The sequence below is a fragment of the Macaca thibetana genome, chromosome 10, assembly GCF_024542745.1.
Source record: "Macaca thibetana thibetana isolate TM-01 chromosome 10, ASM2454274v1, whole genome shotgun sequence".
NCBI classification, from domain to species: Eukaryota; Metazoa; Chordata; class Mammalia; order Primates; family Cercopithecidae; genus Macaca; species Macaca thibetana.
This window is the reverse complement of record NC_065587.1, coordinates 86,887,741-86,914,736: the sequence shown is the minus strand read 5'-3', so window position 1 is coordinate 86,914,736 and position 26,996 is coordinate 86,887,741. Positions and strand designations below refer to the sequence as shown.

Genomic DNA, 26,996 nt, shown 5'->3' with positions numbered 1-26,996 from the left:
CTCCCCAAGGCTTAGCCAGAGCAGTGAAGGCTGCAGGCTGTGGTGCCAGACTGCCTGGCTTTGAATTCAGGGTCCTCCGTTTGTGATTTTCTTGACCTTGTTGTTCCTATTACTACAAATGTATGAGGTGGGTCTCATCAACCCTGTTTTACAGATGAGGAAGCTGAAGCATGACATTCACTAAGACTGTGAACTTGTTTCTAATAAATAACTATAATACGTTTCTCAGAGTCAAGTATGTACTAACGAACTCACAAGTATGTGAGTTAGGTATGTATTAAGGAAGAGTCTCATGACCCCATGGCCATTCCCAGTTCTGAGGTACATAATGTTTTTACTGCAACTTCCTGCTGTTAGATACCTGGAGGATATCCTTAACCACACTGTGTAATGCAACCCCACATTGTGGGGTCAACTTGGATGCTTCTCTCCAGGGCTGTAGTGAAGACACCAAGCCACTTGCAGGAGACAGTTCCAGGAAAGGTCCCAAGGCAATGTGGCTTTCAGGTGATGAAAACTTTATGTAAAATATGTTAACTGTCGTTAGAAAATTTAAAATTATGTTTCTGGTTCTTAAACATCCTGCTGTAAATAGAGCTCAACCTCCCTAGAAAAAGACTGGGTAAATACGGACAATAACTAATCAGAATTCCTACACCTCCCTACGGATCCCAAAGGCCCACCTGGCTACTCCAGGCCACCTCCCAAGGGGACAATCCAGACTCTCTCATGAACACACAATTGAAGGCAGAGTTCTTCAGCTTGTCAGAACTCATTCAGAACTCATTCTCGCTTTTGTGGCATGAAAAAGCAAGGCTTCCTCCTTACTTGATATTCTGAAACTTCACAGTAAATTTTGACTGTAAATCCACCAAAACATGGCTCTTCTGCAACCCAGCCCCAAGTCTGGCACTGTGGAGACTCACTTCTAGAGGACTAGCTAAGGGTTTACTACAGGGCTAGCTCAGAAGGGCCAGAGAGAAAGGCAGATCAAAACCAACAGCTGCCCCACGCACAGGGGCCACCAAGCCCATCCCTGGGAAATGGCCCTGCCCCAACACCCAAGCAGGGACTGGAGTGGGGCAGGGAGTCAGCTGTCCCTACTCTCTGCTAAAGAGACAAGCACAAGTCCACTCCTCACTGTCCAGTCAGTCCTGCCCCATGAAAGACACAACAAGGATGCAACAGACAACCCCTATGTGGGACACACCACGGGACAACTGATGTTGTTGGTGGCAGCGCAGTCATAGGGCGGCGGCACTCTAGATGAACAGGCAGTGGAGACAGGACAGTAAGTCACTTATGTGGACCCTGCTTGGCCGCTGATCCAACAAACCAACTGTAAAACGAATTTCTAAGACAATTCGAAAGGTGTGACTACAGGTTGACTGCTAGATAATTCCAAACGTGTTCATCTTGTTAGAGGACTGATAATGAACATGAAATTATATAAGAAAATATCCTTATTTTTTAGAAATACCTATCTGAGTAAGTAGTGGTAAAATTATATGATATCTAGAATTTACCTTAAGATATTTTAGCAAAAAAAAAAAAAAAGGATAAATGAAGCAAATGAGACAGAATTTCAACAATTATTGAATATGGGTGATGGGGTTTGTGGCATCATTCTCTTTGTGTATGATTAAAATATCTCATAGGCCAGGTGTGGTGGCTCATGCCTGTAATCTCAGCAATTTGGGAGGCCAAGGTGGGCAGATCACTTGAGCTCAGGAGTTCAAGACCGGCCTGGAAAACATGGTGAAACCCCATCTCTACCAAAAACACAAAAAATTAGCCAGGCGTGGTGGCGTGTTCCTGTGGTCCCAGCTATTCAAGAGGCTGAAGCAGAAGAATCGCTTGAACCTGGGAGGTGGAGGCTGCAGTGAACCAAGATCGCACCAGTGCCACTTCACTGCAGCCTGGGCGACAAAGTGAGACCCTCTCAAAATTAAAAAAAGAAAAAAGAGATGAAAAGGGTTTCTAAAAATTTCTCAAAATTAAAAAAAAAATGTGAAACAGTCAGTAAAAGCAATCACAGCCTTCCTCAGCTCCTTGAAGTTATAGAGACAATTATTTGAGCCCCCCTTTGCAACAACAAATGCCTGACATTCACATACAACAATCACAAGCTGGTTTACATATGAGGAAATGCTGTCTCCTCAATTTTACTTCGTGGTGTTACAATCCATTCTGTCAGCAAAAACCTTTCAAAGAGGCAGAAAACTCTTGGGAGGCAGGGTGGGAGGTAAAGAAAAGGAAAGAAATATCGATAAGACAGTGCTGCTACAGTTCCTCTCACAAATGAAATGGAGCCTCGACTGTTTCCCCAGATGACTGAACAGCTTCCAGATTGGCTTAATGTGGGAGCTCAACACATTCTCTCTCACACAAAGGAATTCGAGCTGGCTGCAAGTACAGCTTCTAGAACAGATGTTCTTAACTTGCGGTCGACAGATCCCTGATACAAAATTTTAAATGTGCATGACAGTTTTCTAGAGAGTACTCAGCTTTCTTTGGATTCTCAAAGTGATCCATGTCCCAAAAAGTTAAGAACCACCGATCTTAATTAAAGAGGGTTTGAAAGCAAACTGACTAGATCGAAGCTCTGGCCATGGGTTGTGCAAAGAAAGCTTTTTATTTGAGAACACCTGATACTTTTGGAAATGTTCTTGGATCACAAACAACCTGATTGACAGTCTATCTCCAACAGCCACAAACAAGGCAAACAGTCTAGTCCTGCAGACCATACAGGGTACATCTACAGAGGGTTCTACTTGCATCACCCACACTTCCACTCCTGTGAAACAACTGTCTTGGGTATGAGAAGTGCCAGGATAGGCCAGGTGAATGGCAGGCTGCCCAACAACCCCAATCCCAAACCAACCTCCCAGGCCATGGGTCCAAGTCCCTGCAGGAAGACGCTAATAGGCAGAACAGGTAGAACATGTAGACACAAACATCTAGTTTATTTTTTCTGACTGTAACCAAAGTCAGCAAAAGAAACAATGAAACTTCAGTGCCCTAGAAATCCCCCTGGATTCAATGACAACACATCAATGGCTGGGCACAGGGTTGGATTCCTTTTATGAAATCATCTCATAATCTCTCATCATCCCAGGACAGGACAGTGCCTCTTGGGACTGCATGAATCTTTAATAGCTACACCACATTTTCTCATCCTTTAAGTTACGACAGACAGGTTCTCTCTCTCCAAGAGCATCAGGTTAGATGCTCTTTCACTCTTACAACCATCAGGTGGAGAGAGGACCATGACATGGTTCATTTAACTGTGGAGTCTGGGATGCTGGATGAAGGCATCTCCAGGCAGGACTGGAGGGTGATTTTGCTAAAGGCTGCTCACTGCTCATTTCACTGCATGCTGCTTTTCTCACTTCGGCTGGGAGTTTGAAGGACCATGTAATCACAGAGAAGATTAGGACTCCCTGTGAAATCAATCACTGCCTTTAGTGATTGTTCCACGATCTGTTCTCCAATAGTGCATGCATTTCTCTTTGAGTGTATTCACATCAGCGCCGGAGCCTCAGAAAGAATGCGTGTTTACACTCTGTACTCTCCAACGGGTAATATTTATCATAGAAATCTAATACATATTCTTCAGTCTTGAATCCAAACTTCTGGTACAGTAGCATAGCGGGGTTGCTTGCTGAGACGTGAAGGGTTACGTCCTTGCCCATGCAGGTCTGCCAAAAGAGTGGAAAAATACAAGATAAAAATGGAAAGGCCTGAGGGAAAATGAGTAGGTGAAGAAACGCTTTTATGTGTAGGCAGTTAGTTATGGAAACTGGAGAAATCAGAGACTGAGGCTGAGACATTGCAACACCTAGCAACAGCTGGAAACAGAATGACATTTTGCTGCTGATCAAAACATTCACAAGACCAAGGAAATCGATAGTATTTTGGGCGTTTTTTATTTTTCTTTGAAGCAAAGGGTCAATGGGGATACTACTATTGTCAGCTTTATTATTTATAACTCGCTTACCTTTAAGTATGTCAAACATTTCAATACCCAACACTATGATAACCTTGAATAAATACAGAACAAAATAAATTTTGTTTTTAAAACTAGATGTTATCTTGTACCTCCCCAAAACCTGTAAAAATTCCTTACTAAGCCTGCTAAATTACGTGTACAAACATGAAATATTAAGAATGTAATGATAAAAAACCTGAGGCCCTTGTATAGACCTTCTGAATCCCAAAGTCCACCTTCTGTCTCTCTAAAACTGGCAGAATTAGCTTCTTAGAACTGAGATTTCTACATTCAGCTTTGACCTAATCTTAGGGGAAAAGAGTAACAATCATTCTATCAACACAAGGCAAGTCCTTAGATTATTTAATCAGCTACACAGAGTAAGGTGTCCCAAAAGTCATATCATTTAAGAACTTACTTTTTAATAAAGAAGGCACTGAAATACTGAAGTTGATAGAGTCCTTGAGATTTATAACCCATGGTTCTCTCAGGCCTCTAAGAACTCCTCTGTTGACCGTCATCTGATAGCTACCTGCTTTCTCTGCTTAACTTCCATGTGTATCCATAGGAATTTTTAGGTCAAGAGAGCACTTACTAGTATGCCAGGGACAAGAGCACCTTGTAAATTTTTAAAGCAAATTTTGAGGGGTCATGTTAGTGTTTGCAAGATTGCAAATATACGTGATCTCACCGTGGCCATCATTGAGTATCAGCGACTGTGCGCCACCTATGTTTGGGCCCTCAGGTGTATGGTCTGGCTGGAGGGGAAGATGCCCACCTGCAAAGATGAACCACTCCTCCACTGGCCTCGCAAACACTCAGCAGGGACTGACTCTGTACAGCCCTCATGCTGGGCACCAAGGACACACACACACAAGGACAAAGTACTACTGCTGCCCTGTCTTCAGGCCCTTACCAGTGACAGATAAGGCAGCAAATCCTCTAAGTGCTCTCCTAGGTTAAAAAGACGCATACTGAGAGATCTCAACTCTTGGGTGGGATGGGGCAGAGAAAGGGAGTGCTGTAGAAATAACTGAGAAACTCTCAAGAGAAAACCACCACCCAAAGTAGCACGTATTAATTACTCAGTGAGTGATTTACACAGTCACCGCCTAAGGAGAGAAGGAAAGCAATTTCTAGGAAAATGGTTCTCAAGGTTCCTGCCAACATTTGGGAATTATTAAGCAAGTTTCATTAAAAATTGGAGAAACGGCCGGGCGCGGTGGCTCAAGCCTGTAATCCCAGCACTTTGGGAGGCCGAGACGTGTGGATCACGAGGTCAGGAGATCGAGACCATCCTGGCTAACACGGTGAAACCTCATCTCTACTAAAAAATACAAAAAACTAGCCGGGCGATGTGGCGGACGCCTGTAGTCCCAGCTACTCGGGAGGCTGAGGCAGGAGAAGGGTGTGAACCCGGGAGGCGGAGCTTGCAGTGAGCTGAGATCTGGCCACTGCACTCCGGCCGGGGCGACAGAGCGAGACTCCGTCTCAAAAAAAAAAAAAAAAAAAAAAAAAAAAAATTGGAGAAACAACTTTTATCATCTTCATCTCCTCTTTAAAAGGAATCTTGCCTGCATAACATATAATCCTCCATACCAAACGGTTTCTAAGTAAAAGTTAACTAAAAAAACTCTAGGGGAAAAAAATCCTTGCATGTTTTTTGATGTTGGTGTATGGTGTGTTTTCTTCAAAGGTGATACAAATATATCAAAGGATGAATTATAATTCAATACTAGAATCAAATCTTAGAAGGTTCATATCAGCCTTATACAGTGATAGTAAAATTAAAAACTATCAGCAATAAAATATGTAGCTAGGCGTGGTGGCTCATGCCCATAATCCTAGCACTTGGGAGGCTGAGGTGGGAGGATTGCTTGAACCCAGGAGTTCAAGTACAGACCAGGCAACACAGTGAGACCCTGTCTCTACAAAAACTCAGCCAGGCATGGTAGTGTGCGCCTGTGGTCCTGGCTACCCAGAAGGCTGAGGCGGGAAAATCACTTGAGCCCAGGAGGTTGAGGCTGCAGTGAGCTATGATTGTGCCACTCCAGCCTGGGTGACAGAATGAGACCGTGTCTCAAAATATATATATATATTCTTATTGATACAGTTGTGCTAAAATGTTTACAAATATTTTAAAAAATAAAAATAATAGTCCTACCCTCACTTCTCTGAGTTGCGAAGGTGATGATCCTAAGAGCAGTAGCTATTACTAATATGAATAGTCTACCCTAAAGCTCTTGCTTTTGGTGTTTTCTCATTGTATTTACTACACATGTTCACAAACTGGTTTCTATGAAAGCTGGGTCTAAATAATAATCTTATTTTACAGGGTCGGAGATTTTTGTCTGTGTGCTTTGACAACCTCATGAATGCTGTTGACTGGCTTTCTTCACTTGGTTTCCAAGGAAACCATTCCATTGGGCCATGCTGGGAAGGGCTAGCTTAGCTTCATTCCTCCTCCAGGTTGTTCAGGGGAGCCCAGACACAGGTGATAAATCACAAACATAGACAACTTACCTGAATCAGATGATAGATCATGAAAGTTGCAATTCCTGCTCTTCTCCATTCAGGGTGGACAAAGAGAAATGAAATGTAAGCTTCATTGTATTTCACGTCGGGAACCATGAAGCCAAAGGCAATGATGACTTTCTTATAAAGAACAACAACACTGAAGTCTGGGTACTGCAGACACTCAGACAGGTCAATGCCTAAGAAAAGAAACCATCAGAGACTCAAACCACATGCCTTTGAGAATTAAGGAACACCAAGCTGTTCAGCATGTACATATGGCTACACCTGCATGCTAAAAAAAAAAAAAAAAACACCAAAACTGGAGGTAACATAGATACCACACGTCCAGATCATAAAAATAAGAATGAATTTTAGAAAACATTGAAATTAACACAGTATTTTCTAAGTACATATATTAAAAGAAGAGTGGCAGAATAGGGTAGGTAGCAGTGCACAGGTTCAGAATTGGACACAGCTGGCTTTGAACTCAGCCTCCTCTACCATGTGTGGCTTGGCACATTTCAAAATGTCTCAGAGACTCCGTTCCTGCAATGCGTAACATGAAGAGCACACCTAGACCTGACAGGGTTGAATAAAGATCCCCCCGAGCGTGTTCTATCACATCCTTTACGCCACACACATATAATTTATAAGCTCTTTTGTACAAACGATACCTTTCACAAAAAAATAAGTAAAATATGGTTCTATGCATAATGTATGGAAGGCACCTAACATAAGGGCAGGAAGCAGAAGATGATCCCAGAATGTTACTTTTGGCTCAATATGACTCCCAAAAGAGTGAGTGCAGCTCTGCCACCACATGCACGGTTATGTGATTATGTGACAATAAAGACGACACAGCTCTAATCTTGATGAAATCGTATCTAACACCTGAAAGGTACGTATTATTTCCTTTAGGTTTCAAGGCAGCATGGGAAAGCAGATCCACAAAGAACAGTTTATATTTAGCAATGAAAATGTGTTCCTTTAATTAATGACTTTGGTCTTCAGAGGCAATTTTGTTAAGGCTGATAAAATGACAAATTATACTGGGCCTACCCTTATTCTCAAAGTCTGTGATCAGGGTATTTGGCTTTTAAAAAACACCTTCTGGCTGTACTAACACTCTCTAAGGAACAGCTAAATAAACATAAAGAATTATTAAGCCAAAAACAAAAGTGTCCAAACACGCCCAAGCTACCAGTCTGTGTATCTTTGATAGACATTACCTGGTATCTAAATATATGCAGAAGCAAAACAGGATGAATCTTTTACTCTGGAAGCAGAGACAAACAGGGAAGAGAAACAAACAAAAACACTGTTTATTGCTGGCTTCTTCTAGATTTTAGGAAAATAAGAGGTATTTGTATTTTAGTATTTCTATATTAGCAGAGACAAACTAAATGAAATCATAAATAAAAATCTTAAGGCTATCACATAAACTAATTTTAAAAATTGCTAGAATGGACTGTACAGAAAAATGACCCGCCTGGTTTGGGAGGGGGAACATACCAGGCCAAAAAAACTCCTGACACATGGAGTTGATCGTTGGGATGTGATTTGGCCGCACGTAACAGTAATCGAGAGGCGCGTCGGGCTCCGGCGTCCAGTGAGGGTCACTCCTGTGCAGGTGGGAACGAATCTGTGACAGGAGCTGCAGTTTGGGTGGCTTTGTTTCATAATCACGCCTCCGGTACCACAGAAGATAAACAAATTCAAGTCAAGAAAAATACCTGGTATTATTCCTAGCTTTTTGACTCATGTAAACTCTTCGATCTGCTTGAAACTTTAAAGTAACCTGCACTGTTTTACACGAAGCTGGCTTGATTACAGCTATACTTTTATGTATGAAACCTAAAATTCACTCTGAACATTCATCAGGCTAAAGCCCTCTGTACCCACCAGGGACTGTGCCAGGTGCCTTCATGAACAAAGTGAGGAAACAGAAACAGCATCAGATTCACCCCGAGGAGTCAGACATGAGGATGCATCTCCAGTGCCTTGGAGGCCAGAAGAGGGAACATTCAACTTTGTGGGGCATTTGGGGAACACCAGAGACAAAGTGAGCTTGGAGCAGGCTCATAAACAGCTTCTCACTGCGCCTGCCCAGGAATGTGGTGCTGGCATGGAGGGTGAGGGTGATCATGGAGCTGCAGGGCAGTTGGAGTGCAATGAGTGCAATAATGTGCTCTCATTTACAGTGCCAGACACTGCTGGGACCTCTCTAGCAAGCTCAGCTTCCATTTCATTGCCTGGACAATGAGATTCATTATTGGAAACTGTTTCATATACATCCAGTCTAGATGGAGGCTCAACTGAGACGTCTTTCACATTTTTTCACTTCAGACTACTAAAAATATACAACTTTAGTATTTAAAATAACATAATGAGGGCTGGGCCCAGTGGCTCACGCCTGTGATCCCAGCACTTTGGGAGGCCAAGACGGGCAGATCACTTGAGGTCAGGAGTTCAAGACCAGCTTGGCCAACATGGTGAAACCCTGTCTCTGCTAAAAATACAAAAATTACCTGGGCTTTGTGGTGCATGCCTATAATCCCAGCTACTCAGAAGGCTGAGGCAAGAGAATTCCCTGAACCCCGGAGGCGGAGGTTACAGTGAGCCAAGATTGCACCACTGCACCCCAGCCTGGGTGACAGGGCGAGAGTCTGTCTCAAAAAATAATAATAATAATAAAATAATGATTATGATAATCACAAAGCAATCTTTCAGTTAATTTATTCTTCCTTTTTAAGTTTCTTTCAAAGGACCATGTTCTCTGTAAAAAAGTAGAGTTGAGACAAGCAAAGGACAAAACTGGAGGTGAAGCACAGAACTCAGTCCTTGCCAATGCTGCTCACAGTTTGTGATCTTTATTCTCTCCAACAGGAGAATAGGGCACAGAAACCACAATCATTATCTCTTATGACACACCTGACATCACATCTCTAGTTCTCCATTTACCTGATATAAGGTTTTAAGATCCGAGAGGTATAAGGGCTGACAATACTCTGGTCCACAGCCATATCTTCTGATCCGACCAAGCGATACAAAAACTTGGTGGTCTGGTGTCGAAATCCCTTCCTGGATGGCAAGGAAGTCTATGAGAAAGAAACACTGGTTATACAGAAATAAAATTACTCAGGCCGGGCGTAGTGGCTCACGCCTGCAATCCCAGCACTTTGGGAGGCCAAGGCGGGCAGATCACAAGGTCAGAAGATCGAGACCATCCTGGCTAACACGGTAAAACCTCGTCTCTACTAAAAATACAAAAATTAGCTGGCCGTGGTGGCAGGTGTGCCTGCAGTCCCAGCTACTTGGGAGGCTGAGGCAAGAGAATGGCATGAACCCAGGAGGTGGAGCTTGCAGTGAGCCGAGATCTCGCCACTGCACTCCAGCATGGGCGACAGAGAGAGACTCCGTCTCAAAAAAAAAAAGAAAAAAAAAAAGAAACAAAATTACTCTGAGGATTGGTTAATTTCCATATAATTAGTATCGTATTTTTATGTGTCAAAAAGTAGGTCTTTTTGTATTACTTATTTGGAAAGTTCAAACTTCAATACAAAGTTTGTAGACACCTTTGCATAAAACTAGACATAAAAAACTAACCCCAGCTGTTTAAAATCAAAATAGTAATTTTAAAATTACGAAATCATTAAAAAAAATTTTTAACTCATTACAGTGAGAGAGATACAGGATTGAACACTGGATTTCCAGCTTCTCTAGGCTTCACTTTGTCTATATTATGCCTTCAACCCATTCACTAAATATTAACCAGCACTACTATCAAGTAGGTAACACACACGGGTCATATTATATGATCACTCTGTTATCCAAAGAGCCACTGGGGCCAACTACTACTGTATATAGAATTTTTGAAATACATTTCTGATATGGTTTGGCTCTGTGTTCCCAGACAAATCTCATCTTGAATTGCACTCCCTTAATTTCTTTGTGTTGTGGGAGGGACCTGGTGGGAGATAATTTGAATCATGGGGGCAGTTTCCACCATACTGTTCTCGTGATAGTGAATAAGCCTCACGAGATCTGAGGGTTTATCAGGGGTTTCTGCTTTTGCATCTTCCTCATTTGTTTCTTGCCACTGCACTCTAAGAAGTGTCTTTTGCCTCCTGCCATGATGCTGAGGCCTACCCAGCCATGTGGAACTGTAAGTCCAATTAAACTTCTTTTTCTTTCCAGTCTTGGGTATGTCTTTATCAGCAGCATGAAAACGGACTAATATAATAAATTGGTACCAGGAGTGGGGTGTTGCCAAAAAAATATCTGAAAATGTGGAAATGACTTTGGAACTGGGTATAAGGCAGAGGCTGAAACAGTTTGGAGGGCTCATAAGAAGACAGGAAAATGTGGGAAAGTTTGGAACTTCCTAGAGATTTGTTGAATGGCTTTGACAAAAATGCTGACAGTGATATGAACAATAAGGTCCAGGCTGAGGTGGTCTCAGATAGAGATAAGGAACTTGTTGGGAATTGGAGCAAAGGTGACTCTTATTATGTTTTAGCAAAGAGACTGGCGGCATTTTGTCCCTGCCCTAGAGATCTGTGGAACTCTGAATTTGAGAGAGATGATTTAGGGTATCTGGTGGAAGAAATTTCTAAGCAGCAGAGCATTCAAGAGGTGACTTGAAGGACAAGCATGGTGGCTCATGCCTGTAATCCTAGCACTATGGGAGACTGAGGTGGGCGGATCACCTGGGGTCAGGAGTTCAAGACCAGCTTGGCCAACATAGTGAAACCCTGTCTCTACTAAAAATACAAAAATTAGCCGGGCATAGTGGCACACACCTGTAATCCCAGCTACTTGGGAGGCTGAGGCAGGAGAATCACTTGAACCTGGGAGGCAGAGGTTGCAGTGAGCCGAGATCGCACCACTGTACTCCAGCCTGGACAACAGAGCAAGACTCTGTCTCAAAAAAAAAAAAAAGTGATTTGGGTGCTGTTAAAAGCATCCATTTTAAAAGGGAAACAAGACATGAAAGTTCAGAAAATGTGCAGCCTGACAATGCAATAGAAAAGAAAAACTCATTTTTTGAGGAGAAATTCAAGCTGGCTGCAGAAATTTCCATAAGTAACAAGGAGCCCAATGTTAATCCCCAAGACAATCTCCAGGGCATGCCATAGGTATTCATGGCAGCCCCTCCCATCATAGACCTGGAAGCCTAGAAGGCAGCCTGGGGACTTGCTGCCCTGCACCCCAGCCGCTCCAGTCATTGCTAAAAGGGGCCAAGAAACAGCTCGGCCCATGGTTTCAGAGGGTGCAAGCCTCAAACCTTGGCAGCTTCCACTTCGTGTTGAGCCCGAGAGCGCACAGAAGTCAAGAATTGAGGTTTGGGAACCTCCACCTAGATTTCAGAAGATGGATGGATACACCTGGATGCCCAGGCAAAAGTTTGCTGCCGGGGCAGGGTCCTTATAGAAAATCTCTGCTAGGGCAGTGCAGAGCCCTCCACAGAGTCCCTACTGGGGCACTGCCAGTGGAGCTATGAGAAGAGGGCCACTGTCCTCCAGACCCAAGAATGGCAGATCCACCGACAGCTTGCACTGTGCAATTAGAAAAGTTGCAGACACTCAATGCCAGCCCATGAAAGCAGCCAGGGGGAGGGCTATACCCTGCAAAGCCACAGGGGTGGAGCTGCCTAAGACTTTGGGAACCTACCTCTTGCATCAGTGTGACCTGGATGTAAGATAAGGAGTTGAAGGAGATCATTTTAGATCATTTAGAATTTGCCCTGCTGTAATTCAAGCTTGCATGGGCCCTGTAACCCCTTTGTTTTGGCCTCCCATGTAGAACTGCTGTATTTACCCAATACCTGTACCCCTATTGTATCTAGGAAGTAACTAGCTTGCTTTTGATTTTACAGGCTCATAGGCGGAAGGGACTTGCCTTGTCTCAGATAAGACTTGGGACTGTGGACATTTGGGTTACTGCTGAAATGAGTTAAGACTTTGGGGGACTGTTGGGAAGGCATGATTGGTTTTGAAATGTGAAGACATGAGATTTGGAGAGGCCAGGGGTGGAATGATATGGTTTGGCTCTGTGTCTCCACTCAAATCTCATCTTGAATTGTATTCCCATAATTCCCACATGGTGTGGGAAAGACCCGGTGGGAGATAATTTGAATCATGGGGGCAGTTTCCACCATACTGTTCTCATGGTAGTGAATAAGTCTCACGAGATCCGATGGTTTTATCAGGGGTTTCCGCTTTTGCATCTTTCTCATTTTTCTTTTGCCACCACGATGTAAGAAGTGCCTTTTGCCTCCCACCATGATTCTGAGGCCTCCCTAGCCAGGTGGGACTCTAAGTCCAATTAAACTTCTTTTTCTTCCCAATCTCAGGTATGTCTTTATCAGCAGTGTGAAAATAGACTAATATAATCTCTTTTCTAGTGAATATATTCGACAAAAATGGGAGTGATGTAGAATATCATCCCTAAAATAAATTTCAGTAGCACAGAGGTCCTATCAGGGGTTCAGTGAGGAAGAGGTCTCTATTCCCTAGGAAGGTATTCTAACAGACTTGGTGGATTTTATGTATTTCCTTTCAAACCCCAAGAGCTGGACTGGAAATATGTTGTTCTTCAGTGACTGCCGCTCCAGGGCTCTCAGTCATGTACTAACAGAACATGTGCAATTAGGGCTTCATAGCAAAGAAATCAGATGGAAGATTAAAAGGCACATTTATAAAGTTGTTTGCGAAGGGTTGGATGAAGTTTAAAAACCTGAGCTGTTTTTGTAGAATCAGTTTGCTCTTAACCTAGAAAATAACTTTGTTAAAAGAAAAGAGCAAGATTCCTTCCATTATAATTTGCTTTCATACCTTCCCAAACTGGACACCAAAATTTTCAAAGGCCAAGTTTGAATTCTTCCAAGGCTTAAAGTCAGTTTCAAGGTAAAACTGAAAAGTGTGGTATGTAATTTCTAAATACAGCCACTAACAATTCCTCCATCCCTACAGGTGTTAAGTGGCTCCTCATACCAAAAGGCAGGATAAATTTCCCCTCCCCCTGAAGCTGGGTGGACCTTGTGAATGGCTCTAACCAATCAGAAAGTAGCAGAAATAACTTTCTGGGACTTTTGAGTCTAGGTCTTAAGACAACTGGTGGCTTGCTTCCACTTTCTTCCTCCTGGAGTCAGCTAGACCAGTTAATGACTAGAGGCCACAGGGAGATGGACTCTGGAGGAAGAGAGGTTCTCCTGGTCATTCCAATCCCAAACTAGCTCCCAGGTTAATGCAGCACGAGTGACCCCAGCCTTCAGCCTACTAAGTAAAGAACCACCCAGTAGTACCCAGTCAATCCACAGGATCAGAAAAAAGACACAGGTATCAAAAGCCACTAAGTTTTGGAGTGGTTTATAATGCAGCAACAGATAACTGAAACACCAGCCACTGAACTACTTACTGCACTGCACAGAATACTCTCATTATCTGGTTAATGTCTCAAGGTAAGTTCTGGGGAGCTCCATCCAAGTTATACAGCCCCCTAACTTCTTCCCACTCTAGTGTAAACCACTCCCAAAGCTGCCTGGATCCACTGCCTCCCATTGGTCTCTCTGCTCCCACTCTTACACCCATACTATCCACTCTTGACACAGAGGCCAGAGTCTTCTAAAAACACAAATTCACTTCCCTTGAGCAAAACTCCAACATGGCTTCCTACCACATGTTCAGAATGCAGTTCAAACTCCTTACTTATGACCTGCAGGATCCTGCAGGATCTGGCCCCTGTCACCCCAGTGGCCTCATTAGCCACCAGCCTGTTCCCTCTGCCATCACTAGGTTCCAGCCACATACACCAACCCAACTCCTGCTTCAGGGCCTGTGCCTGGGCCTTCCACCCTGACCCTTCATCACCCTGGCTCCTCCTTGTGGACTTAGTTCAAGTGCTGCCTCCTCAGAGAGGCTGTCCTGAACCCCCATAGAGCAGTGCTCCTGCCCACTACTCCTCCACTGGCCCTGCGTTCACTCTGCATGATGTAATCTTATTTGCCTGGCGAGCTAGTTAATGTCAGCTCCCTGCTCAAGGATGTCCCCTGCCTAAGGACAGGGACTTACTCTGTCTTAGTTCACAGCAGATCCCCTGCTAGAATAGCACTTGGCACTTTTTGGTTTTTTTTTTTTTTTTGAAACGAAGTCTCACTCTGTTGCCCAAGCTAGAATGCAGTGGCATCATCTCCGCTCACTGCAACCTCCACCTCCCGGATTCAAGCGATTCTCCTGCCTCAGTCTCCTGAACTGCTGAGACTATAGGCACATACCACTAAGCCTGGCTAATTTTTGTATTTTTAGTAGAGACGGGGTTTCATTATGTTGGCCAGGCTGGTCTTGAACTCCTGACATCATGATCTGCCCACCTCAGTCTCCCAAAGTGTGGGGATTACAGGCGTGAGCCACCACACCCTGCTTTTTTTTTTTTTTTTTTTCTTTTTTTTTTTTTTTTGAGACAGTCTCATTCAGTTGCCCAGGCTGGAGTGCAGTGGCATGATCATGGCTCACTACAGCCTTGACCTCCTAGGCTCAAGCAATCCTCCCACCTCAGCCTCCTGAGTAGCACATGTCACCACACCTGGCTAATTTTTGTGTTTTTCTGGTAGAGACGAGGTTTCCTCATGTTGCCCAGGCTGGTCTCAAACTCCTGAGCTCAAGTGATCTGCCTGCCTTGGTCTCCCAAAGTGCTGGGATTACAGGTTTGACCCATGTTACGGCTCTTGGCGTATGTTATGTACTTGACTTACATTTGCTGAATGGCAAAGTGTGGGGGGAAGAAAGCATCCCAATGTCAAGTAAGTATGAAAAAATGTTAAATGAGTTTCTTTAAACTTCTAGTTCTCAACAAAATGGAGAGCTAGGTGGGCTGCTTGGTCCCCTTCCAAGCCCATCTGAGAGACGCTCCAGACATGAGAGGGAAGGCAAAACACAAGGCTGGGAGAAAGCCAGGGGAGGTGACGGGTGGCTGAGGCAGCAGAGTAGAGAGGGCAGAAAAAGGCTCTGCCCCACAGATGGGTCAGGGGCTGCTTGGTTAAGCCATGTCCTCCCCCGAGCACTTCTCTGAGAGAGGTAGATCACTGCCAATCAACTTTGCCAGCCACATATCGGCTGGAAGGTAACACCAGAGCGGCACTAGAGCCTTCCTGGGTGGAGGGTGGCCACCACTCTGGGCAGCCCCTGAGCATCCCACAGTCCTAGGAAGCAACACCAAGGGGAGATCAAAAGCAGCACCTGGGCGAGAGGTCCTGGGAGGTTCCCTGAGAGAAGACGGTGGCTGATTGTGGGAGAAAGAGAGGATGAGAAGTGGTTTTGCCCAGAACCTCCCATTTTACTAAACTTGCCGACAGGGTCAAAAGCTAGGAACCAGGCTTTTGCTCTCTCCCCCAGATGTAAACTGCCAGCAAAGGTGCTGAAAACACTAAGGGGGTATGAGGTCACAGAGGAAAAAAAAATCAAGACTTGTAAATAAAAAGTGCAAGAAAATCGCCAGGTGCGGTGGCTCATGCCTATAATCCCAACACTCTGGGAGGCTGAGGTGGGTGGATCACCTGAGGTCAGGAGTTCGAGATGATGAAACCCCATCTCTAATAAAAATACAAAAATTAGCTGGGTGTGGTGGCGGGCGCCTGTAATCCCAGCTACTTGGGTGGCTGAGGCAGAACTGCTTGAACCCAGGAGGCAGAGGTTGCAGTAAGCCGAGACCACATCACTGTACTTCAGCCTGGGCAACAACAGTGAAAATCCACCTCAAAAAAAAAAAAGGTGCAAGAAAACAAAAGGATAACAAACTAAACAAGCTATTACAGGAAAAGGCACACTTAATTTACCAAACAGACAAGAATTTTAAAGTATAACAGTCATCAAAGAAATGCAAATCACGGCCGGGCGCGGTGGCTCAAGCCTGTAATCCCAGCACTTTGGGAGGCCGAGGCGGGCGGATCACAAGGTCAGGAGATCGAGACCATCCTGGCTAACACGGTGAAACCCCGTCTCTACTAAAAAATACAAAAAACTAGCCGGGCGAGGTGGCGGGCGCCTGTAGTCCCAGCTACTCGGGAGGCTGAGGCAGGAGAATGGCGTGAACCCGGGAGGCAGAGGCTGCAGTGAGCTGAGATCCGGCCACTGCACTCCAGCCTGGGTGACAGAGCAAGACTCTGTCTCAAAAAAAAAAAAAAAAAAAAAAGAAATGCAAATCACAACTGTAATGAGATACTACACTTCATACTCACTAGGATGGCTACAATAAAAAAGACAGACAACAACAACATGGCAAGGATGTGTGGCGAAATCAGAATCTTCATACCCTGCTTGGTGGGAATGTAAAATGGCACAGCCACTTCGGAAGACAGTCTAGCAATTCTTCAAAAAGTTAAACATAGAGTCACATTTGACCCAGCAATTCCACTCCTAGATCTACACCCAGAGAAATAAAAACGTGTGTCCACACAAAAACTTGTATACATATGTTTAAAGCAGTATTTAAGTTCATAGTCAAAAGGTAGAAACAACCCAAAAGTCCATCAACTGATGAATGGATAAACTAAATGTCTATCCATACAATGGAATATTAAGCCATATTTAGGAATACTAATATATGTTACAATATGGATGAATCTTGAAAACATTATGCTAAGTGAAAGAAAGTGTTCACCAAAGGCCACATATTATATGACTCCATTTACGTGAAATGTCCAGAGTACGTAAATCTACAGAGGCAGAAGTCAATTCATGGGCAGTAGGAATAGGGAGTTTTGGGTAGTAACAGCTAAAGGGTTCAGGGCTTCTTTCTGGGTTAACGAAATGTTCTAAAATTGATTATGGCTCAACTCTGTGAATATATTAGGAACCTGTGAATTGTACACTTTAAATAGGTGAATTGTAAGGTATATGAACTGTATCTTAATAAAGCTGTTACGGAAGAAAAAGCATAAGAAATAGCCTCCAAGGTAATGGAGGAGCCTGGAAGCTGGAATGAGTAGTTATGAAGCATCTCTTATTCATTACCAGATATTAAACACATGATCACTGAAATAAAGCACTCAACAAATGATGTCAGGGACTGGTTAAGGATTTCATTAAAGAAGCAAAAGAAAAAAAAAAAGAAGTAATGGTGTTAACATCCATACTCAGAGTCCAGAAGAGGAAAAGATAAAGGAGGAACATATTTAAAGAAGCAATAATGGGGAATTTCCTAGATCACAGCAGCATATCCAAGGACTTCTGGTTTCCAGTCTGGCAGGTAAGAAGCTTAGAAGTCATTCCTCCAGACTAACAAGTAAACCATTGAACAAACTGAAAAATCAAGAACTCTTGTAGATCTGTAAAAGACATGAGATAACAAGGCAAACCACTGCCCTCAAATTTGAAGAGTAAGAGAATCACAGCACACGGGAGCAGAGCCTTTGCAGGAACCAGCGTCAGGCGGAAAAGCCCTGAAGAACTGAAGAACTGCTGAAGGCTCAATGAGGACAAATGGATAAAAACTCCACTCTACAAGGTTTACCTCCAGAAGTTGGACCAGGTTCTCATAGTGAATTTCAAAGAAAACTCCCCTCTTGATTCCAGCTGGAGGAGGGGAAAAGGAACCATCTTAAAATAAAACAAGCATTGTGTTCTTAGTAAACACCTGCCCTCAGGAGAAGTTATTTTTTATCAGAGCCTAACCTATTGGGATTTAATCAGAGCCTAACTCACCCGGGGGAAGAGAAATACCTTACTTCATACCCTCTAGCCATCCTGTCCCAGCTGACTGGGGAGGAAACTGAGAAGCACTTTTGGTTCCCAGCCCAGAGCACAGGCTCAAAAAAGACTGAGAACTACTCACAGAGCTATAGAGGGCTTTCCCTGCCCACACCTCCCACATTTCCAACGGCCTACTTATCATAGCTCCTCTTACCCAGAACATCATCTTCCGCTTTCAACAAAAAATTACAAGGTATACTACAGGTAAAAAAACACAGCTTGAAGAAACAGAACAAACATCAGAACCAGACTGAGATATGACAAAGACGTTACAACTACTGGACTGGGAATTTAAAATACAGGCATACCTCAGAGACATTGCAGGATCCATGCCAGATCACTGCAATAAAGTGAATGTCATAATAAAGCAAGCTACACAAATTTTTGGTGTCCCAGTGCATATAAAAATTATGTTTAAGGCCAGGTGTGGTGGCTCATGCCTGTAATCCCAGCACATTGGGAGGCTGAAGTGGGAGGACTGCATGAGTCCAGGAAGTCAACTGACAGTTACAGTGAGCCATGATTGTGCCACTACACTCCAGCCTAGGTGACAGCGTGAGACTCTATCTCAAAACAAAAAAAAAAAGTTGACACTATATTGCTGTGCGCAACAACAGCATTATGTCTAAAAAAAAAAGTATGACTTAATTTTAAATATTTTATTGCTAAAAAATGCCAATGATCATCTGAGCCTTCAGTGAGTCCATCATTTTACTGGTAGAGGCTCTTGCCTCAATATTGATGGTTGCCAACTGATCAGTGTGGTGGTGGCTGCTGAAGGTTGGGATGGCTGGGGTAATTTCTTAAAATAAGACAATGAAGTATGCCACATTAACCTGCTCTTCCTTTCATAAAATATATATATATACACACACACACGTGTATATATATATATATATATATATATATTTTTTTTTTTTTTTTTTTTTTTTTTTTTTTTTTTTTTTTGAGACAGAGTCTTGCCCTGTCGCCTAGGCTGGAGTGCAGGGGTGTGGTCTCAGCTTACTGAAATCTCCACCTCCCAGGTTCCAGCAATTCTCCTGCCTCAGCCTCCCAAGTAGCTGGGACTACAGGTGTATACCACCACGCCTGGCTAATTTTTGCATTTTTAGTAGAGACAGGGTTTCACCATGTTGGCCAGGCTGGTCTCAAACTCCTGACCTCAGGTGATCTGCCTGCCTCGGCCTCCCAAAGTGCTGGGATTACAGGCATGAGCCACTGCACCCGGCCATGTGATGCTGCTTGATAGCATTTCACCCACAACGTAACTTCTTTCAAAATTTGAGTCAAACTGTGCCACTAACTTATCAACTAAGCTTATGCAACATTCTAAATCTTTTGTTGTGAAATTTCAACAATGTTCATAGCATCTTTCCCAGGAGTAGATAGCATCTCAAAAAACCACTTTCTTTGCTCATTCATAAGAAGCAACCCTTATCCATTCAAGTTTTATCATGGCATTTATCGGTCACATCTTCAGGCTCTACTTCTAATTCTAGTTCTCTTGCTCTTTCCACTACATCCACAGTGAATTCTTCCACTGAAGTCTTGAACCCCTCAAAAGTCATCCATGAGGCTTGGAATCAACTTCTTCCAAACTCCTGTGAATGCTGAAATTTTGACTCCTCCCATGAATCACAAATGTTCTCAATGGCATCTAGAATGGTGAATCCTTTCCAGAAGGTTTCAGTGTCTTTGCCCAGATCCATCAGAGAAATCACTATCTACAATAGCTATAGCCTTACAAAAAGTCTTAAATGATAAGACTTGAAAGTCAAAATTACTCCTTGATCTACAGGTTACAGAATGGATGTTGTTTTAGCAAGCATAAAAATAATACTAATCTTAAACCTCTCCATCAGAACTCTTGGGTGACCAGGTACATTGACAATGAGCAGTAATTGTTTGAAAACAATCTTTTTCTCTGAGTAGTAGCTTTCAACAGTGGGCTTAGAATATTTAGTAAACCATGCTGTAAACAGATACGCTGTCATCCAAGCTTTGTTGCTGTATTTATAGAGCACAGCCAGGGTAGATTCAGGATAATTTATAAGGGCCCTAAGATTTTTGGAAGAGCAAATGATCATTGGCTCCAACTGAAAGTCACCAGTTGCATTAGCCCCTAACAAGACAGTTGGCTTGTCTTTTGAAGCTCTGAAGCTAGGCACTGACTTCTCTCTAACTATGAAAGTCCTAGATGGCATCTTCTTCAAATAGAAGGCTGTTTCATCTACAGTGAATATCTTGCTTAGTGCAGCCACTTCCATCAATGATCTTAGCTAGGTCTTCTAGATAACGTGTTGCTGCTTCTACATTAGCAATTGGTGCTTTATCTTACGCTCTTTTGTGTTAGAGTCAACTTCTTTCCTAAACCTCATGAACCAACCTCTGCTAGCTTCCAACTTTTCTTCTGTAGATTCCTCCCTTCTCTAAGCCTTTACGGAATTAAAGAGTTAAGACCTTACTCTGGATTAGGCTTTAGCTTAAGGGAATATTGTGGCTGGTTTGATCTTCTATCCAGACCACTCAAACTCTCTCCATATCAGCAATAAGGCTACTTTGATTTTTTATCAGTCGTGCACTCACTGGAGTAGCACCTTTAAGGACCTTCAAGAACTTTTCCTTTGCATTCACACCTTGGCTAATTGTTTCGCACAAGAGGCCTAGTTTTCGGCCTATCTCTGCTTTTGAAATGCTTTCCTCACTAAACTTAATCATTTCTAGTTTTTTATTTAAAGTGAGAGAAGTATAACTCTTCCTTTTACTTGAACACTTAGAGGCCATTGTAGGGTTAACTGACCTAATTCCAATATTTTTGTCTCAGGGAATAGGGAGCCTCAAGGAGAGGGGGAAACATGGGGAACAGGTGGTTAGTGGAACAGTCAGAAAACACACATTAACCAATTAAGTTCATTGTCTCATATGGGTGTGATTCATGGTGCTCCAAAACAATTACAATAAGTAACATCAAAGATCACTGATCACAGATCACCATAAAAGATATAATAATAATGAAAAAAGTTGGAAATAATGCAAAAACTACCAAAACATGAGACACAGAGACACAAAGTAAGCACACACTACTAGAAAAATGGTGCCAACAGACTTGCTCGACATAAGATTGTCACAAACCTCCCATTTGTACAAAATGCAGTATCTGTGAAGTACAATACAGCAATGTGAATAAAACAAGGTATGCCTATAATATGTTTAATATGTTAAGGGCTTAATGGACAAAGTATACAACATGCAAGAACAGATGGGCAATTAAAACAAAGAGATGAAAACTCTGAAAATGAATCAAAAAGAAATGCTAGAGATAAAAAACACTGTAACCAAAATGAAGGTTGCCTTTGATGATGGGCTCATTTGTAGACTGACACAGGTGAGTACAGAATCTCTGAACTTGAGGATTTGTCAGTAAAAACTTCCAAAACTGAAAAGCAAAGACAGACAAGATAAAAAAAAAAGAACAAAACAGACTATCCGAGAACTGTGGAAAATTACGAAAGGTGTAATAAACACACAATGGGAATACTAGAAGACAGAAAGGAATAGAAGAAATATTTGAAGCGATAATGACTGAGAATATCCCCAATTTAATGTCAGACACCAAACCACACATTCAGGAAGCTCAGCAAACACCAAGCAGGATAAATGCCAAGAAGCATATAAAATACCGCTGACCAAAAAAACAGAGTTGTCAAGTAAGACAAATGAGAACAAACACAATTTCTGTGTTTTGGATGTGCTGGAAAATAAAAAAATAGAAAAAAGAGTATAAAGCTTTAAAAAGAGAAAATAAAAGACACTTAACATGCACTAATTAAAGATCAAAAACAAAGAGAAAAATTTTAAAGTTTTAGGAGATGGGAGAATAAAACAAGGAGTCCACTTAATTGATAAGAAACAAAAAAAATTTTTTTTTTGAGAGAGAGTCTCGCCCAATCACCCAGGCTGGAGTACAGTGGCATGATCTCGGCTCACTGCAACCTTTGCCTCCCTGGTTCAAATGATTCTCAAGCCTCAGCCTCCCAAGCAGCTGCGATGATACACATGCACCACCAGGCCTGGCTAATTTTTTTATTTTTAGTAGAGACAGGGTTTCACCATGTTGTCCAGGCTGGTTTCAAATTCCTGGCCTCAAGTGATCTGCCTGCCTCGGCCTCCCAAAGTGCTGGGATTACAGGCATGAGCCACTGCGCCCAGTCAAAAATGTCTATTTCTTATCAATACCAGAGTTCTTAGGAGTGACACTGTATGTAAGATGATAATGAAGTCATAATTTCAAAATATCAATGGAAAAAACAAAGTAACAATTTTATATGACTGCTATCATTTAAATTAAAAAGTGAAATGAAGATATTCTTAGTCATGTAAGTTTTCAAAATTAACCTCAAAAAGCCCATATTTTTAAAGAACTGTTACAGAAAGCAGTCCAGCAAGAAATTAATCTAGAAAGAAACAATGGGATGAGTGAATAATTTAGTAAAGATTTATGTCATTTAAGTAAGCAACACAAAAGAAAAAAGAGATGAATGCATGAAAATGTACTTTTTTGTTTAGGGGGACAACCACATGATATTAAAAAAAAGAATAAGGAAAAATAAATGTATCTTAAGTTAGGACCTGTAAAAAGAATAAAAATAGAATGTATAACTTTCTTTATGGTACAGAATCAACATCACATAGACTATTTTCTCTGATCATAATACAACATTACAAATCAAATCAATTACCAAAACATAGCTTAAAATTCTCATGTATCTGAAAACTAAAAAACAGAACTAAATAACCTTTGGGTTAAAGAGGAAATAATGAGAAAAATTACAAAATGCCAAGTACTGATTGGAAATAAAATAACATTATTTCAAAAGTCAAGAATCACAGCTAAAGCAGCACTTATTGAGAAATTCATAGCTACGAATATATTCAAAGAATAAATACAAAACAAGAGTATAGATTGAATAAATGCATTTATAGCCACCCCCTGTGTAAATACATTAAAATTTATACTAAAATTCCAAGTTAAGACCAGGTTAAAACACAAGCATATAAAGCTTTACTACTTCCCAAAATCCCACTGAAACTACAGAAGCTGACTTAATTACAACAGTAACTGGTAAGCAGATGGACAAATAGTAACTGATTTAACACCAAAATCCTGAAGTGGCTTTGAGTAAGTTAAATGAGAACTAACCCAATCTATACTGCAGAACCTGCTAAAATCTAGGCGGCAGCAGCAGATTCCTCTGGAACTGGGACCAAATGGGACAACAGAATAAATAAGGAGCAGGCAAACGCCATGTGGAAAGCAGTATAATCCCCAGATCCCTCTACTCCCTCTTGCCGGGTGGCCGCCCTCCCCCAGAAGCCAGGAGGTCTGATCTCTAGAGAAGGCCTAACAGGGGCTCCAGATGGAGGGCGGAGGTGTGAGTACCTGACAAGCTGAATGCTAAGGTCCGTCTTCCCCGACTTGGCAACCAGCATCCTGAGCCCAGAAGATTCTTCCCCGGGACTTTGACTAGATTCAAAGGAAAGACCTAAAGGAAGTGCAGTGGTCCTCAACAGAGGTCTCACCTAGACAATGTGGCTGTGTATGGAATTCCCCGTTCAACCTCATTTAGCCAGGGTCTTTTCAGTATGTAGGTCTCAAATTCTACTTCCCATGCAGCTTTTCTCTGGAAGCCATTAAGAACAAGGGAATAAACCTATAACAAGGTAATGATGGGCCACAGGAAACAGGAGATCAAATACAGAGGATGGCAAAAGAATCTCTAGTGAGGGGAAATCCCAGCACCCCTGCTGAGTTTCACAACAAACAGTGAACAAGTATGACCCATGGGCAGACATACTGTAGAATGTAGAAAGTTTCCTCTTCAAAGTTTTCCTTCTTGTTCAAGAATAAATCCTAAGTGTTAGAAATAATAGTTTCTTTTAAAGACTAGCTTTCTTCAAGCCTCCTTGCCTTGTGCTAATAACTCTTTGTTAAGACCTATCCTATTTAACCACCGGACATGCTCACCAGCACGTTCCACAATCCATGTCCCTTCCTTATTTGGAAATGTTATTGCTTCCTTAAACCTTTTGTAAGCAACTTCTTTGCTCTTCTCTGCACTTACCTATTTAGGAAAGTTTTAGGCTATTAGCAAATCAGGTATCAGTTTAAGATTGTGAGGTCCCGCTCCAGCCAATGGATGCAGGACACAGCAGTAAGGACGACCCAAATGCGTTAAGGGATAAATATGTCTGCTTTTCCTTTGTTCAAGTGTGCTCTTGCTTTTGTTCTATCTGCGATTGAGCACCCTTTCTACAGAAAGTAAAGATGGCTTTGCTGAGAGATCTTTTGTCTCTGTGCTGACTTTTCTTCGCAGCACCGATTATCTATTTCTAACAATTTTGGTATTTCTAATACATACTGAGGCTATCATACTTAAGTCCTTGCTGCCACTGACCATCTTTTAACCCTACAGCATCGTGGCCCAGAAATCTTATCTATGCTCAGCTTGTCTTCACCACGTACGGGTGAGCCTCCTGTACACCACCATGCCCACTCCAAGGACAAGCTGATGACGCTCACTCCCCAAATAACTGCTTTGACCTTCTGCAAGCTGGAAGAAAGCTGTCAGCTCAGGCAGGAAATACACAGGATCCCACTTCCTCTGCCCAGATTTCTGCCGTATCTCTGGTATACATCACAGCAAAGTGCATACACTATGCATCGTGTTTCCCAGGACTCCCTAGTGACCTTGGCCAGTGACTTCCCCAGAAGGCGTTCATGGAAGCTGAAGCCAGAACATCTCTGTATTAGTTTCCTGGGGCTATAGGAACAAAGCACCACAAACTGGGTGGCTTAAAACAACAGGAATTTATTGTCTCACAGTTCCAGAGGCCAAATGTCAGAAGTCACAGTGTGGGCAGGGCTATGCTCTCCTGGCTATGCACTAGGGGAGAATTTGTTCCGTGCCTTTCTCTTAGCTCCTGGTGCTGCCAGCAATCCTTGGTGGTCTTGGCTAATTATATCTGCAAAGGGCCTATTTCCAGATAAGGTTGCATTCATAGGTACCCCAGGGTTGGGACTTCAACATATCCTTTAGGAAGACACAATTCAGTCCACAACAATGACCCAGAATGACTATTTAGCTGATCTTCTCCAGGAAACTTCATCGAATAGTGGCAATTTCCTTACACAGCTAGATTTGTGCTTGCTACTCAGTATTTTTTTAAACTAAAAGTATATCTTTTAGAGACATACACATTTAAAAAGCAAATGAATAATTAACACTATAAGTCAAAGTGGCTTCCTCTCAGGGGAAGAGAAAGTACACAGAAGACTTCTAAGGTGTTTACAACACTCTTTATCCAGAAGATGAATACATGGGCATTTATTTTATTAATATCTAAACTATCCCATATTTCTATGCCACCTTCTATCTGTATGACACATCTTTTTTTTTTTTTTTTTTTTTTTTTTTTTTTTTTTTTTTTGAGACGGAGTCTCGCTGTGTCACCCAGGCTGGAGTGCAGTGGCCCGATCTCGGCTCACTGCAAGCTCCGCCTCCCGGGTTTACGCCGTTCTCCTGCCTCAGCCTCCGAGTAGCTGGGACTACAGGCGCCCGCCACCACGCCCGGCTAGTTTTTTGTATTTTTAGTAGAGACGGGGTTTCACCATGTTAGCCAGGATGGTCTCGATCTCCTGACTTCGTGATCCACCCGCCTCGGCCTCCCAAAGTACTGGGATTACAGGCTTGAGCCACCGCGCCCGGCCTGTATGACACATCTTAAACAATTTAAAAAATTAAGTATAGGCACGAAACAGGCCCACAAGAACAAAGAACAGGTGAATATTGGCCAGGCACAGTGGCTCATGCCTGTAATCCCAGCACTTTGGGAGGTTGAGGCGATCACCTGAGCCCAGGAGTTCGAGACCAGTCTGGGCAAGATGGTAAGACCCTGTCTCTACTAAAAATAAAAATAAAAATAAAATTAGCTGAGTGTGGGAATGTGTGCCTATAATACCAGCTACTTGGGAAGCTGAGGTGGAAGAACTGCTTGAGCCTGGAGTTCGGGGCTGCAATGAGCTGTGGTTGTGCTGCTACATTACAATCTGGGTGACAGAGGGAGACCATGTCTCAAAAAAAAAAAAAAAAGAACAAGTGAATAGATGACTAACAAAAGCATATGAACAAGCAGCAAATGACTTAACAACCAAAGGAAGTCAATGCCTAAGCCAGTGGTGAAGCTAAGCAGGGTGATTTACAAAACACAGCCTCAAGGAAGTGCAGTCATCCAAGGCACCAGGCTTAGAGCCTGGGGGTATGACTATGATTAAGAGGTTCTTTAGGAGGTTAAAGCCTCCAATTATACCCCTATAGTAATTATACTGCCCACATCTAGGAAATGATCTTTCTCTCCACAGGCAGAAGACTGGAGAGGCTCAAGAGGGAGATCCTGGACACAGGAAGCCAAGGGTGGGAGCGCTGTACCGAATACAGGGAGAGTCAGTTTGATGGGCTCCTGGGCTCTCCCCACTTGGCCAGTTAATACTGTGCTTCCCAGGAAAGATGGGAATTGGGAGAAAAAAGAAGAGAGGATCTATCTGGAGTAGGAATCTTGGTAGACTACAGCCCACAGGCTAAATCCAGCCCACTGCCCATTTTAGTAAAGTTTTACTGGAACACAGCCACAGTCATTCACTATAGCTCTCCAATCACAACAGCAGAGTTGAGGAGTTGCGAATG

The 26,996-nt window shown here is 42.7% G+C and overlaps 1 protein-coding gene across 3 annotated transcripts in view; it reads right to left on the bottom strand.

Annotated features, from left to right (window-relative positions):
- Positions 1-2,616: 2,616 nt before the first annotated feature.
- The window catches only part of KAT14 (lysine acetyltransferase 14), a 46,945-nt gene continuing 22,565 nt past the window's right edge, over positions 2,617-26,996 (bottom strand). For 2 of the 3 annotated variants that reach the window (XM_050745341.1, XM_050745342.1), the window contains exons 7-10: positions 9,470-9,606; positions 8,021-8,196; positions 6,515-6,705; positions 2,617-3,701 (exon numbers count right to left, since the gene is read on the bottom strand). In XM_050745341.1, the coding sequence (XP_050601298.1) occupies positions 3,528-3,701; positions 6,515-6,705; positions 8,021-8,196; positions 9,470-9,606 (678 nt within the window). In that variant the 3' untranslated portion in view covers positions 2,617-3,527. Of the gene's footprint in view, positions 3,702-6,514; positions 6,706-7,737; positions 7,785-8,020; positions 8,197-9,469; positions 9,607-26,996 lie in introns of those variants that run through there. The other variant, XM_050745343.1, reaches the window with a different exon arrangement.